This window comes from Olea europaea, unplaced genomic scaffold (genome assembly GCF_002742605.1).
Source record: "Olea europaea var. sylvestris unplaced genomic scaffold, O_europaea_v1 scaffold4453, whole genome shotgun sequence".
NCBI lineage: Eukaryota > Viridiplantae > Streptophyta > Magnoliopsida > Lamiales > Oleaceae > Olea > Olea europaea.
In genome coordinates, this window is record NW_019262759.1 from 402 (window position 1) to 13,284 (window position 12,883).

At 36.9% G+C, this 12,883-nt stretch overlaps 1 protein-coding gene across 1 annotated transcript; it reads right to left on the reverse strand.

Moving 5' to 3' along the window:
* Window positions 1–1,212: 1,212 nt before the first annotated feature.
* LOC111388004 (protein TIC110, chloroplastic) lies at window positions 1,213–11,210 on the reverse strand. The gene is made up of 15 exons (XM_023012660.1): window positions 10,513–11,210; window positions 9,885–9,944; window positions 9,222–9,345; window positions 9,051–9,119; window positions 8,850–8,948; window positions 8,620–8,686; window positions 8,046–8,110; window positions 7,833–7,927; window positions 6,965–7,083; window positions 6,701–6,801; window positions 4,156–4,372; window positions 3,486–3,643; window positions 2,780–2,905; window positions 1,726–2,685; window positions 1,213–1,641 (listed from the first exon to the last, which is right to left on the reverse strand). Exons 1-15 carry the CDS (start codon window positions 11,052–11,054, stop codon window positions 1,399–1,401), a joined length of 3,045 nt encoding a protein of 1,014 aa, XP_022868428.1. The 5' UTR covers window positions 11,055–11,210; the 3' UTR covers window positions 1,213–1,398.
* Between the last annotated feature and the right edge of the window lie 1,673 nt (window positions 11,211–12,883).

A 12,883-nucleotide genomic window follows, 5' to 3' on the forward strand; every position in this document is an offset into this window, starting at 1 on the left:
ATAATCTCCACATGAACATTGATTGTCTTTGAAACGATAAAATCGATTGTTGTCTCTCACAACAATTTCTCTTCCGACAATACCAGATATGAATTTTGATGCACTGTGGCAGTCTACACAAACCCCGATGTTTTTGGTTATCCTTGTAGGAATTCGAGGAGGGAATGCAATGTGGCCAAATGCAAGTGCAATCTTCTCGCTGTGGTACCATAACTTCTGATTCTCTCTCTTCATCTTCTAAATCATAGAGAGCAAAACTGGTGTCAGGAACATATCCAGCAACCTTCATCTTCTTTTTCAACTCCATTAGCATTGTCTGAATCTCAGAGTTTCTACGATGTCATGTATCCTTAGCTTGAAAAATGGAGACAAAGTACTCGGGAAGACTCAACCATCTTCCGAAAAGGGATGCAGCAACGTTGAAAAGGCAATTATCTCACTTGCAAAATATATCTGGACAGGATTAAACATACAGATATCCAAAGGTATCCTGCACCCGTCTTAAATACCCACATGCTTCATCTCCTTCCTAACAACATTGTTGGCCTCTTCCCACTGGCCTGCAGCAGCAAAAATATTGAAAGTGGAACGTGATTGCCAGAATCAGCTGCAATCTTCCCCAGTTCTGGCTTCCTATACAATTTACAAGCCCTTAAAAGAGCCTCCCCATACAGAAACTGACGGATCTATAGGCATTTCTCTGATAAACTCGTTAGCACATTCCACCAACCCAGCTTGCCCTAGCATATCTACAACACAAGCATAATGCTCTGCCCCCGTCTCAATCCCATACTTCCTCCTCATCGAATCAAATACCTTCACCATGCCACCCCGACTGCATGCTGTCAATACAGACACAAAAGTTACGTAACTAGGCACCACCGCTTGGGTTTCCTCACAATTTGTCATCTCCTTGAACAATTGTAGTGCCATGTCAGCATGTCCTCGATGAGAATATCCACCGATTAATGCATTCCAACAAATCAAATTTCTCCCGGGCATCACGGAATGCTCTCTCACAATCCTCTATTCTTTCACATTTACCATACAAGTCCACAAGAAGTTCCTCATTTATTTCACTAAAATTGTACATATTTCACGTTAGCCGCTAACGATTACTGTCATGACAATCATTTCTCAAGCCTGTGTTAGGTTTAGCTAAAAATGTTTTAAAAATATAAATCAAAGTTGATGATGGTCCAGCCATTTCCATGGTTCAAACAGGCCTAAGCATCTTAAAATATAACCCAGCCAAACAAATAATACAAATTGTGACAATCTTTTATAATTCATATCCTGTCCAAACAAGAAACAAAATTGTTATATATTCTCATTTTCAGATCAGAAAAAATGACAAAATCAAGCAACTATTCCCTAAAACTTCTTATTAGACAACATTCAAAATACAAACTCTTCCTCCGCTGCTCCATTTGAAAGTCCTCTATCCTTCATGGCTCTCAAAGCTTCTGCTGTTGAGTCACTGATATTCAGTAGATACTGCACTCTGGCCAAGTTTTCAGGTGATGGGTCACTTTTAAGGTATACGAGGAAGAGATCAGCCAGTTCCTCTGGCACCTCCCATGACAATGGAGTCGAAGGAACAGCCCTGTCGCAGGCTAACAAGTCATTGAGAGAGTTAACCTACAAGAGCATAGAGAAACAATTAAGCCACATAATCACTAAATTAATCTTCTAGAACAGAAGCACTAAAATCAGAATGCATACCACTCCCGGATGGTTCCTCTGCCTTAGAAGTGCCACAGCTTGTACAAGGGAGTTAGATAATCTACTTCGGGCAAGCTCCTGAACAACTTCTTTGGCCTTCACAGCATTAATATTTAGATCTTTCGGGATTTTCTCATATACTTCCTCGTCGTCAAACTCTCCTGTACCAGACGAGAAGATATCGTCAATGGTTTTTTTGAACAGGTTCTCTCGTAAACTTTCAGAGATCATAGTGTCTACATCAACCCCATTTTCTTTCAGTTCTCGAATTTCCTTTATGCTAAGCCTCCCCCGGCCAACGGCAGTTTCAAGGGCTGCTGCTAATTTTGTACTAGTGATGCTCTTTATTATTTTCTGAGAATACTGAGACGGCAAGCCAACGTTCTTTTGCAACTCGTTGAGTTGCTCAATTCTTGCTTTAGTCAATTGTCCATCTGCTAAAATAACCTCAGCTTCTTGCCTGAAAGCCTGTTCAGCTAAGCTCCTGTGTACATCAACAATCTCCTTGTCACTCAATCCAAGTATGCCACCAAGTTGGTTTAGCAAAACATATTCAGAATCGTCCTTCTTTGTAGTGATTTGAGCCCCAAATGGAATTCTAGTCACCTCACCAGTTAGACAAAATAGCAAATATGTCTTGTAAAGATCAGTTCGATCCCTCTCTGGGAGGTCTTCTTTAAGATTTATCTCTGCCTGGCTTGGTTTTCCCATACTTCCTTTGCTCGGTCTTGCTTTCCGAAGTGACTGCAAGGACTCCCATTCCTCGTCTACCTCTGTTGATTTTTCTTCTTCAATAGGCTCTTTAGGTGGAGTATCAGTTGATTCGCCTTTGATGTCTGCGACTAGTTCAGTCACAACTAAGCTATTAAAAGCTATCATCTTTTTGAGTTCTTTGGCAGACTCTGTACGATTACCCACTGCCCTTGCTCGTTGAATGTAGCTGATGAAAATCTTACGGACCTGTATACATACAAATTATTTAAGGCTATCAGAATCTCTTTAAGAACATAGTCCAACAAATAGGTGAGGATATTCTGGTTCATAAGACACTTACTGCCTTACTAGCAATAGACATTGCAACCTCCCTGGTTAAACGTAAACCAAAAGCAGCCTTTCTGACAGACTTCTTAATTTCCGCATCATACCCATCCACTCCTGCAGCGATTGCTTCCTTCACAACCTGTCAAAGTGATTTAATGAGCGCATAATGATAAGCAAGAAACTAATCATATTTCATAAATGTCCATTGACCCAATAGAAAGAACAAATAAAATGTGCATAACAAAGTGTTGTTAGAGTCTCCATAAGCTATGTAAAAAAGCCAAATTTTGCAGAGAAAAGAAGGGCTCTCAATAGAACAAATTCATTAACAGCTTGGAGTAATCATTTCTATCACATTAATTACAAAGAGCAGAATAATGGTGTGACATTAGGTTTTCTGTAGCATTCCACCAATAACATCCCTAAAAATTCAAACTGGAAATAGATTTGTCATAGCCAAGAAGCTCCCAAGTCTTTTATAGATGAAAACTAACCAAGCAAGGAGCAGAAATAGTAAAATTACAATTACCTACGCAACTCATGTCTCCATTTCTCTTTTTAGTTTTTATCATTTTAATTGTGGGGAAAGGCAGAGGTGTCTTTATCTTTTGGCTACATGACGTGATCCAGGAGGTTCAACCATAATGCAAATCATCATACTCCTTACGAACAGGACCAAAACTTGGTACCAGTCTTTCCCACAAATATAAAGAACAAACCTTTTCAAATAAACTGCCACAGATATCTGCGTGAACTGCTTCAACAGTTTGCTTTGTAATGCAAAACATGATCTGTATCTCTTCCAATGTTTTCACGTCCTCATCACTGAGTTCTCCTTTATCAGCTACTAGTTGCCGAAGCTTTCTCCGGTAAATTTCTAGACATTGGAAAGGAAAAAATCTTTTACAGATAGCAAATAAATAATCAAAGAAGACAAACTAAATAAATCACAACATTTTAGTGATCCATAGTCAAAAACTAAACGAAAATTAGGTGACTGTAGTAGACATAACGAATGAATGTCCCCTATTTACACGATAAACTGGGAAGAAAGGTTCTTTCCTTCAAGGAGCATTAACTAATCAAATTTCGTCCATCCAAAAGAGCCCTTCGCATAATCTATTTGTTATAAGTTATATTTGCACAAACTTTTAAACTGAACCCCCGTTTGGCCTCCATTATTTGGATTTATAATGTTGAAAGAAAAATTTTAATTAAATTGATGAGTTTTAAAGGGGGCCAAACGGGGGCTAAATTAGTTTTCTAACAAACTGATATAGCACCAGTACACTGAATACACAAAAACAGCAAGTAAAAACCTAAGAGAAATACGATGATAGCTTGTCTCTTAAGAGATTCTCATACTATAGGCTTCTAAACCTATAGTACCTTCATGAATCTCAATTGCCCTCTCTGGATCAAAGTGCAACTCTTCGCATAGATTTTGAAGATATGCTGCTTTACTATCAGCAGCTGCTAAATCGCCAGTGGATACAGCCTGCTGAAGACGTTTACGATATACTTGAAAGGTAACATCCAGTGCAATTGACTCTGCTTCACGTCTACCTAAACCAAATATATTCCTCAATTGGTTTAATGCAGCAAGCTGCAGCAAAGAACAGAAGGATGAAGGTAATAGAAAATTAAATAAAGGAAACGGGTAGAGATGTACTGTCTAGAATAGAATAACAAATCCATGTCAATGTTTACACCAGAAAAAGATACTAATTCCTTCCAATATCAACTTGTTGTACCAATATTTGGTATAACATTCATGGAAGTTTGTATCTCTAACACCCTATTGATTAGTAATGTATATAGTTTATTTATCAATATGTGCCGTGCAACTTTGCATAGAGTCTAAGATGGAGTTCTATTGTTAGTCATAGATATTGCTTATATAGAATTAATAGTTGAAACTTGAAACTGGAGATATTTATATGTATTTTCCCAGGAAGACAGAAGTATAGGTAAAGGCATAACAGCATAACTATAGCTATTCTTTTCATTCTAAAGAAGATGAATACATCTTAAGGAACATCAAAATAGAAATTAAAAAAGTTCAAAAGGATCTAATCTCTACTGTACATCGACTGGTTAGTAATATTGGTTGTATAATTAATTCACTCCATTATAACTATCCTTTACTTGTAGGCAGCTGCATAAGTAACATGTCATGCAGTAAAACACATACTTGGACTAACATGACAATAAAATTTAAAATATTCGCTATTGGTTAAAATATGTATAAAAATTATTGGGACTGGCTGACATGAACATCTAAGTAAGGATATACTGTTATATAACAAGATGTCCATTTTCTGTTTCAACTTGATTACAGAAAATGGTGCTTGGCAGCTCGTCAGCTGCCAACAACTCAGTCAAACCACAATAAGAACAAAGAAAAATGGAACGATAATAACCTGAAGCCCATGGAACAGAGGCGTCACACATTACAGGTAATGACGACGCTCCTGCCGCCATGAACAAATCTATAGCTACTCAAATATCAACACCGCCCTATGTTACATGTCCGTCAAATTTCAACTCCGGTGAGGAACTGTTAGGTGATGGAATTTTCATGCCTTGTGTGATTACCTAACCTAATGGCTGAGGTGACCACCATGATTCTGAATTAGATGTAAGTGTTGGACTTCACTGGTGCCTAACAACAGTTAGAGGAGGTTTTGAAAAGTTTGTGATGGCAGGTTGCAGCAGCTGCCATTGATTAAGCAGGAGAGATAAGTTTATCCACTCCTAGAAAATGGATTAAAAATCTTTCACATTCTTTTTAAATGAGAGTGGACAATCCAAGATGATCCTCGGCACTTCTCAAATTCTAAGTACAACCTCAGACCACCACCCAATACAAAAACTGGAAGGGAAGGAGTGAGGTGGCCTAATCATATGGACACGGTAAGGAAAGGTTATGTGATGGTGAAGAATAATAGTGGGGCTGCTTAGTAGTGGTGATAGACAATGGTGTTTGGCTTGCAGGAGGTGGTGAACACATTGGGAGACAAATCCGGCTGTGGAGAGTTTTTTGATTTCTGTCTCTCTTTTTATTTCCATTTGATAGTGGATAATATGTCGCCATCACCGCATAACAGTATCGAATAAAAAGTGTTTTAATGGTACCAATATAGCCAAATTCTGACAACTCTACCAAAATTACTTTTGACCTAAAAACTCCAGCCATCATATTGATTTTTAACATGAACTCTACATGTATAAATATTCTAATAAATATAATTTCGTTAACTGAAAGAACATTACAGAAACAAACTAAGCTTTATTATCAATAAATTTGAGATCGGCTACATGAATCCTTCTTCACCACAGCATTCAATTCATTGCTACATCTAATGGAAGATCCAGAGCAAGTAGATCCCCAGCAACATATATATTTCATTAACTGATAGAACAATAACGAATATTATAAACATTTAATGTATATAAACAACGGAAAAATAATGCTTTGCATATTTTTTGAACTTTATTCTAATTGCAGTTTTGTCATGTGCATGTGTGCGTTATGGCTCATCTGTTAACTTTTCAGTTCAGAATTCATAAATAAGTCACAGCACTTATATTTAAAATTTTCAACCACAGTTAAGTGGGGTGCGATCATTTTAAGGGATAACTCTTAAATTTTTATCAATCTCAATCTAATAAGCACTCGGTGACATTCTTAAATATTGAATTCGATTATTGAGCTCCGCAGTTTAGTTCCCTAATCATGTGTGTACAAAGACCTACATAAATATGTTTACACTTATATTATATAATACAACAGAGAAAATCCCCCCAGCATGATTTTCATACCTGGCAAAGCAACAACAAAAATTGAAAGACACTTCCAGAGAGCATACTGAGTTTTTACAGTTAACAGGGTGTTAATGCAAAATTATAAAATCTAAAATAGAGATAGCACCTTATTTTCTTCCATGCGACCACCTGCTAAAGCATGTGAAACATAAGCTCTATAGAGAAGCTTTAAGTCGTCCATCTTTCTATCACCATCATACTCCCCACCTGCGCAAACGATATTCATCAACTCCAACTAACAAGTTTTTGAAGAAAAAACAGTTGAGAGATAAGTCCTTTACGGAACTTTCAGCAAAGCTCAAATATTATCAAAACAAGAACAAAGCAAGGCTTAAGAAAAGCAGGAAAAGAAATCAGATAGCATTCACACCTATCAAAGATACAGGTCCAACCCCACGAGCAAAGCGACTGACATCAGGATGGCTCTTCAGTGAGATTAGCAGATTGTTGAATGCCAATATCTTGTCTAGCCCCGTAATGACACGTTGCCTGCAAAATATTCCAATTCATCTAGATGGTGCCAGTACCACAACATAATAATTGTAGTAAAGCATAATGCCAGATAAATCTAGTCGTACACAACTAACAAAGTAATCGCAAGGTAGGATCGTGCCATCATTACGTGACTAACCTATTCTTGTGAAGATCGTCAATGGCTTGCTTATGGTTGAGAATGGTGGGTGAAATTCCTTGAGCGAAGAACCGGAAGGTTCAATCTAAAACAAGATTGATTTTCTTATTTATTTTTCCTTTTTAGCTATTTAAATAAATGTAAACAATTTTATATGGATAGATCTGATTAATGCAACCACAGGCACATAATTTAACTCATATTCTAGGCGAATCCCCAAAAAGAACAGCACTTTCATAGAGAATTGATCATTCTCGATATATATCTTAATTGGTTTGGTCCAGCTCTTGCAAGAACAGTAACATGCCCATCCCTATTTGAGTCTATGCTCAGTATCAGATCAAGCTACCCTCAAAATTTTATCACCTGATATAGCTTTGGGCAAAGCTTTGGCTTAACTAGTATCGGGCTGATTTTACGTAAAGCCATTATTTATTGTATAAAAATCATAATGGTTATTTCAAATTATATTCAGCATACTCTTCTAATGAATACGCCTCTTCCACAAAACATACATTTGTTAGTAGGAGGAGATACTGAAAAGGCACCCTCAAAACGATTAACCTGTTAGCTATCTACAAGTTCAAATAACTGGTGGTGAACATACCCATCTCTGGTTCTGGACTTCAATGCACTCAGAGCAGTTGATATATTTTGCTCCACGAGTTTTCTCGTATGCTCCCTAAACATATCTTCCGCAAGCTGCCAAAAAAGTTAAACCACCACATTAAGAAGTGTACTATTCACCTCTCACTCTTTCTTTGGTACAACATTGTGACATGCACATATATATAAATGTTAACTTTTAGAAAGTCAATACTTCATCAGAAAGTCGATACATGAGTTGTGCTTCTCTAAGGCCGACCAGTTGGCTGACATCAACATCTACAAACATTTCAACACATGTCAACATTGCAGCCTTGGTTAATTAATAAAATTTAATAACAAACAAAATTAAACAAGCAGGTCTATTCTAAAGCATAATTATATTAGCACACCTAAAATGGTACGTAAAGTGTCCTGCAAAGAGCAGAGGATCATTTCACAAAGATGGACACACCACCACATGTTATTAAAGTTGGGAATAAAACCAAATTACAACTTCAAAAGTACTTTAAAAGGTATTCTTTGTAAAATGAACGAGCAAAATTTTTCAAGATGCTCATTCAGGGTAATAACTTATTTGATTAGAATGATGAAAGTCAAGAAATAGTAAATACCAAGATTTTCAAGAAAAAGACACAGAATGGTAATTGATTTGGAGTTTTATTGACAGAAAAATAAAAATAAAAAAGCAGCAAAAAATTAAGAGTTCAATCAATTGCCAGAATATTATTAGATTATGACATGCAGAAGCTTGATGCATTTAAGAAGACAAAAATATCATGCATTACCTGGGCCGACTGATTCAAGCTTGAATGCATATAGTCTTTGTGCATTGTCCCTAACAGCAACCTCAACCTGATGGACAAAAAGCAATAAAAATAGGAACTCTAGAATGAGATCAAGGTTACAAACACTAAATTAGAGTATTATCCCAAAAATTAAAAAATAATAATTATACTTTCCGCAAAACTTTCCAGGAAACTGGTTCAGATTAATGCATACACCATACAGTAGTTACCTGGGAATCAGTAACCTTTAATACACGTTTCCAAGGTAACAGGAAACCAGATGCTTCACCAAATACAAGATTTGAGACGTATATTAGCTTCTGAAATGCCTGTACTGGAAACATCAAAATGGTCAAGCTCTAAATCTTTGCAGCTTTAATGTGGCATTAAAACTATCATACCATGGCTTATATTGATAAATAACATCCTACCCGACGTTGTTCTATATCAGCATCCCGATCCCCAGTTTCAAGCCTTTGCCTGAAAATTCGCCTACCAATCTGAGAAATAGAAAATTGAACACTTGAATTACAGTAACTTCATTAACTACAACAACGGTTGTTACTTCAGCATAAAAATCAAATAAGACATGTAAAATTTACCTCCATGTGCATGGCTGCTGCATCTGGGTCATCAATGCCCAACGAGTTTTTAAATTGGATGATGGTCTCAACTTCACTGCCTTTAAGATCTTCGCTTCCCGGAGGAAGCACAGCAGATACAAATCTGTTGGGGGGGGTGGGGGGGTGTGGAAATTCCTAAGAGGTTATATAAGCTGCTTGTAAAGTATGTTTAAAATATACTCCTAGTCATTTTTATGTGTTTCATTCTTAAAATCGAATATCAAGACAACAAATAACATCTAAGCCTTGTTTGATTCCCATTTTTATCCAAATACATTTATGTCTCTTCTTTTCAACCACACATTCTTCAATAAAATAATATTAAACGCTAACCACATATTCCCCATGAATCTACTTTTCCAAAATTCATTTTTCCAATTTAATGGGGCTCAAACAAGTCCCTAGTAAGGTAATTTCTTAGGCTTTATTCAACTACTGCATTGCCTAATACCCCAAAATGCATCATCATTAACTGAATACAATATCCTTACCCCGTGAATCTCTCATTTGTACATATATGCTATTCTTATTCTCCAACTTTCCTTACAAAATTTCCATTCAGTAAGAATAACTGTGGCATTCAGCTTCTACAGGGATCAGCAGACTGGTGTTAACAAATTATTGTCAAACAATTTTTCTTACCGGCAATATATATCACAAAGCTCTGCATTGAATGCCTCGTTCTGTTTGGTAATACCATATCTGAAAGATTAAATAAATGCAGATCGTTAAGTAAAAGAAAATATATACTATGATCAGCTTCAAATTATCCGTAAATGACATATTATAGTATGAGTAAAACACACAGATAAACTGAAAGAGGAAGACTTATGACCACTCCAACTGGTGTAAATTATAGTGAAAATGTCTGAGTTTAATGATTGGGTTTGTTTTGCGATTCGCAAACCATGATTTCTCTAACAAAAGAAATAAATTCTATTTTATGCTTCAGAAATCAATTGAAGGGTAATGCACCTTGAATCATTGATCACGGTCAATTATATAGTGCAGGTAATCAATCACAGCCCTGTGGTTTGAGAAACTACAGAATACCTATAACCATGGGCATACATTATCCAAATAAATACTTATACCAGATATATAGAAACTAACTATTTATCTTGACACTGGACCCTTACAACTAAAATTCTTGAAAGAGACAATCGAACTTGTATCCATAATTTGTAATCCACAAAATTATACAACCAACCATCACAGAATTATTTAAATATTTGTGGCAATGCCAATTGGAAGTTCTTGTTAGACTTACCTGTCTGTAATGGCTTCAATATCTTCCTTTTTAACTGCACCGGGATCGTCACAACCAGCCACATAGTTATGCAAATTAACTGCCGCAACGTCCGGGACACAAGAGTTCAGAGCATAAGCAGCACCAGCTCCAGCAGCACCAAGAACCACGGCACCACCCAAGCCAGCATTACGAGACCCACCAAACCGAGACCCAAGTCCATATCCAGCCGCAACAGCAGCTGCAAAGATTAAAGCCGAACCAGCTATCCTAATAGGCGGTGACATGGCATCGACCAAAGACTGGACACCAGTGAGCTCTCTCTTCTCCCCAAAAACATCAGCTTTGACAACAATACTGGATGGAGAAGCAGAAATAGAAATAGAATTTTGCTCCGATGAGGTAGCCCGAACAGTGGAGATTTTATAGCGTTGGCGGCGGAAACGAATTGAGGAAAGGCGAGGAGGGATTCCTGAGGAAAGGGGAGGAGGGATTCCAGCGGGCTTCAGGGTAGGGGTGAAGAGAGTAGTGTGGTGGTTGGTGAGGAGAATTGATGGGTTCATTTTGACACCCACTCTCTCTCTCTCTCTACTGCGTGAATTTGTGAGGGTGTGGGAGCTAGAGAAATCAAATTTAGGGTTTAAGGGAGTGGGAAAGGAGTCTGATAAGAACAAAAGATAAGGTCGCGGACGGAGAGGAGAGGAGGAAGAAGATAAATGGGAGGAAATGATTGAAAATGACTCAATAATTTATGTGTATTTTCAAAATAATCTTCGACCAGTTTTTAGAGAAAAAAAGAAAATTGATTTTAAAAGTCAAAATTTCAAAATATTATCGGACGGTCACTTTTTCATTTGCTTACAGTCGGTCAAAACCAAGGAAAAGTTAAAGTCGATTTCCAATTGGTAGACGTTTTCAGTTTATCTCCGACGACCTTCTTCTTTTTAAGGTAAGTTTCGAATTGTTAATTAACTATATTAATGTTTAGATTTTCATATTTTGTGTGAATGTTGAATTTGTGGAGGTTTTTGAAATGTATTATTGATTATGTAGGTGTAGAAGTATAAATATGAGTCTAAATTGGAGAATAATATGTAGATTTTAAGATTTGCAAGCTTTTCTCATCGAAAATGAAGATTTTCCGACAAGAAAAGTCGAAAAAAATGTCGGCTGCGTCTAGGGAAAACTCGATTGTCAACAGTCGGGTTAACAGATTTTCCCCAAAATGTCATGGGCTGACTGTAGCCCATGACTGTTTTTGTATTTTCATGGGCTGTCAAGCGAGCCGACTGTTACGATTGGTTCGCTGCCTTTATTTTTTTATTATTTTTTTCTTACACATATTTAAGAATTTCATTTTAAATAATTGAATACAATATCCTTACCCCGTGAATCTCTCATTTGTAAATATATGCTATTCTTATTCTCCAACTTTCCTTACAAAATTTCCATTCAGTAAGAATAACTGTGGCATTCAGCTTCTACAGGGATCAGCAGACTGGTGTTAACAAATTATTGTCAAACAATTTTTCTTACCGGCAATATATATCACAAAGCTCTGCATTGAATGCCTCGTTCTGTTTGGTAATACCATATCTGAAAGATTAAATAAATGCAGATCGTTAAGTAAAAGAAAATATATACTATGATCAGCTTCAAATTATCCGTAAATGACATATTATAGTATGAGTAAAACACACAGATAAACTGAAAGAGGAAGACTTATGACCACTCCAACTGGTGTAAATTATAGTGAAAATGTCTGAGTTTAATGATTGGGTTTGTTTTGCGATTCGCAAACCATGATTTCTCTAACAAAAGAAATAAATTCTATTTTATGCTTCAGAAATCAATTGAAGGGTAATGCACCTTGAATCATTGATCATGGTCAATTATATAGTGCAGGTAATCAATCACAGCCCTGTGGTTTCAGAAACTACAGAATACCTATAACCATGGGCATACATTATCCAAATAAATACTTATACCAGATATATAGAAACTAACTATTTATCTTGACACTGGACCCTTACAACTAAAATTCTTGAAAGAGACAATCGAACTTGTATCCATAATTTGTAATCCACAAAATTATACAACCAACCATCACAGAATTATTTAAATATTTGTGGCAATGCCAATTGGAAGTTCTTATTAGACTTACCTGTCTGTAATGGCTTCAATATCTTCCTTCTTAACTGCACCGGGATCGTCACAACCAGCCACATAGTTATGCAAATTAACTGCCGCAACGTCCGGGACACAAGAGTTCAGAGCATAAGCAGCACCAGCTCCAGCAGCACCAAGAGCCACGGCACCACCCAAGCCAGCATTACGAGACCCACCAAACCGAGACCCAAGTCCATATCCAGCCGCAACAGCAGCTGCAAAG